This window comes from Penaeus monodon, chromosome 21, assembly GCF_015228065.2.
Source record: "Penaeus monodon isolate SGIC_2016 chromosome 21, NSTDA_Pmon_1, whole genome shotgun sequence".
Taxonomy (NCBI): domain Eukaryota; kingdom Metazoa; phylum Arthropoda; class Malacostraca; order Decapoda; family Penaeidae; genus Penaeus; species Penaeus monodon.
In genome coordinates this window covers 3502149-3503187 of record NC_051406.1, presented here as the reverse complement: position 1 = coordinate 3503187, position 1039 = coordinate 3502149, and the positions used below count along the sequence as shown (strand labels likewise).

Below are 1039 nucleotides of genomic sequence, written 5' to 3'. Positions count from 1 at the left end.
GTTTTTCATTTTAGGCAGGGAGCAACAACAACTACTCTATTTTATTTTTATGTAGTCAGAGGAAGGTCACTTTATTCACTTTACTCTTAAAACGAACTGAAAATTGGGCATCTGAGGTCATGATATTTGACCTTAATGTAAGAGACTAAATATTGGAAGTAAGACTGAAATAGAATATGTACATTGAAACTTAAGGCTAAATCATAATCATCACTATATTAGTGTCCTGTCATACATATGTTTTTTTTCTCATTAGTGTTAGGTGAGGTGCTTGTGGATTGTTACAAGCTTTGAGGTCTTTTCCTTCCCAAGTCTCTTCCTGACATTAGAATAGACAGAACTCCCCCTAAAACTAACTGTCACTCACTTAATCGCTTACTCTGTACCTGTTACTGAACAACAACTGTATTATCTAATGTAAAAGTTCAGTTTCAAAATACAACCATCAAGTATAGGATGGAAAAAAAAAAAAATTGGTAACCCTGGTCAAAAAAGTGTTCTGTAAATAGCTTGCTCCTGGCATTGAATGACCTCATGCCAGGTAAAAAAAAAACTTAGAAAGCATTTAAAAAGAAATCCTTCTGCAAAGTCTTCCCCTGATATCACAGATCAAGGATATGTCAAGCTCTTCATTGCAAATCATATGTAATAATGACATGGCTGAAATGTGAGTAATAAATACTGTTTTCCAGCTCTGCCTTTAGTATGCACAAGCCTTATCTTGTACTCAGCTTTCATATCTGATTTATATTTTTCTTGCTTATCATAAAGCTTTTTTTCTTTTTCCATCAGATTTTTTCGTGACTTCAGTGTGTCCTCAGAGCAACATACCCGCATGTTGGCTATCCATGCAGCTGCTCAAGAGTATATGAAGGAGTCAGGCATGCCAGAAACGTCAACATCTTATTTTTGTGCTCTGGTAAGTAGCATGTTTGTGATATGTTAGTATGCAAGAACTTCAATATTTTTAGAGATTTGTTGTTATAGTTCTATTTGCTTTTGCCTTTGTTAAAGTCAGCTACTTTCCCTTCTTCTCTTT

The 1039-nt window shown here is 34.7% G+C and overlaps 1 protein-coding gene across 1 annotated transcript in view; it reads left to right on the top strand.

Moving 5' to 3' along the window:
* LOC119586112 (RRP12-like protein) overlaps nt 1–1039 on the top strand; it is a 12127-nt gene that overhangs the window by 2937 nt on the left and 8151 nt on the right. Inside the window, exon 4 of the mRNA XM_037934803.1 lies at nt 793–919. Coding sequence (XP_037790731.1) covers nt 793–919 — 127 coding nt within the window. The remainder of the gene's footprint in view (nt 1–792; nt 920–1039) is intronic.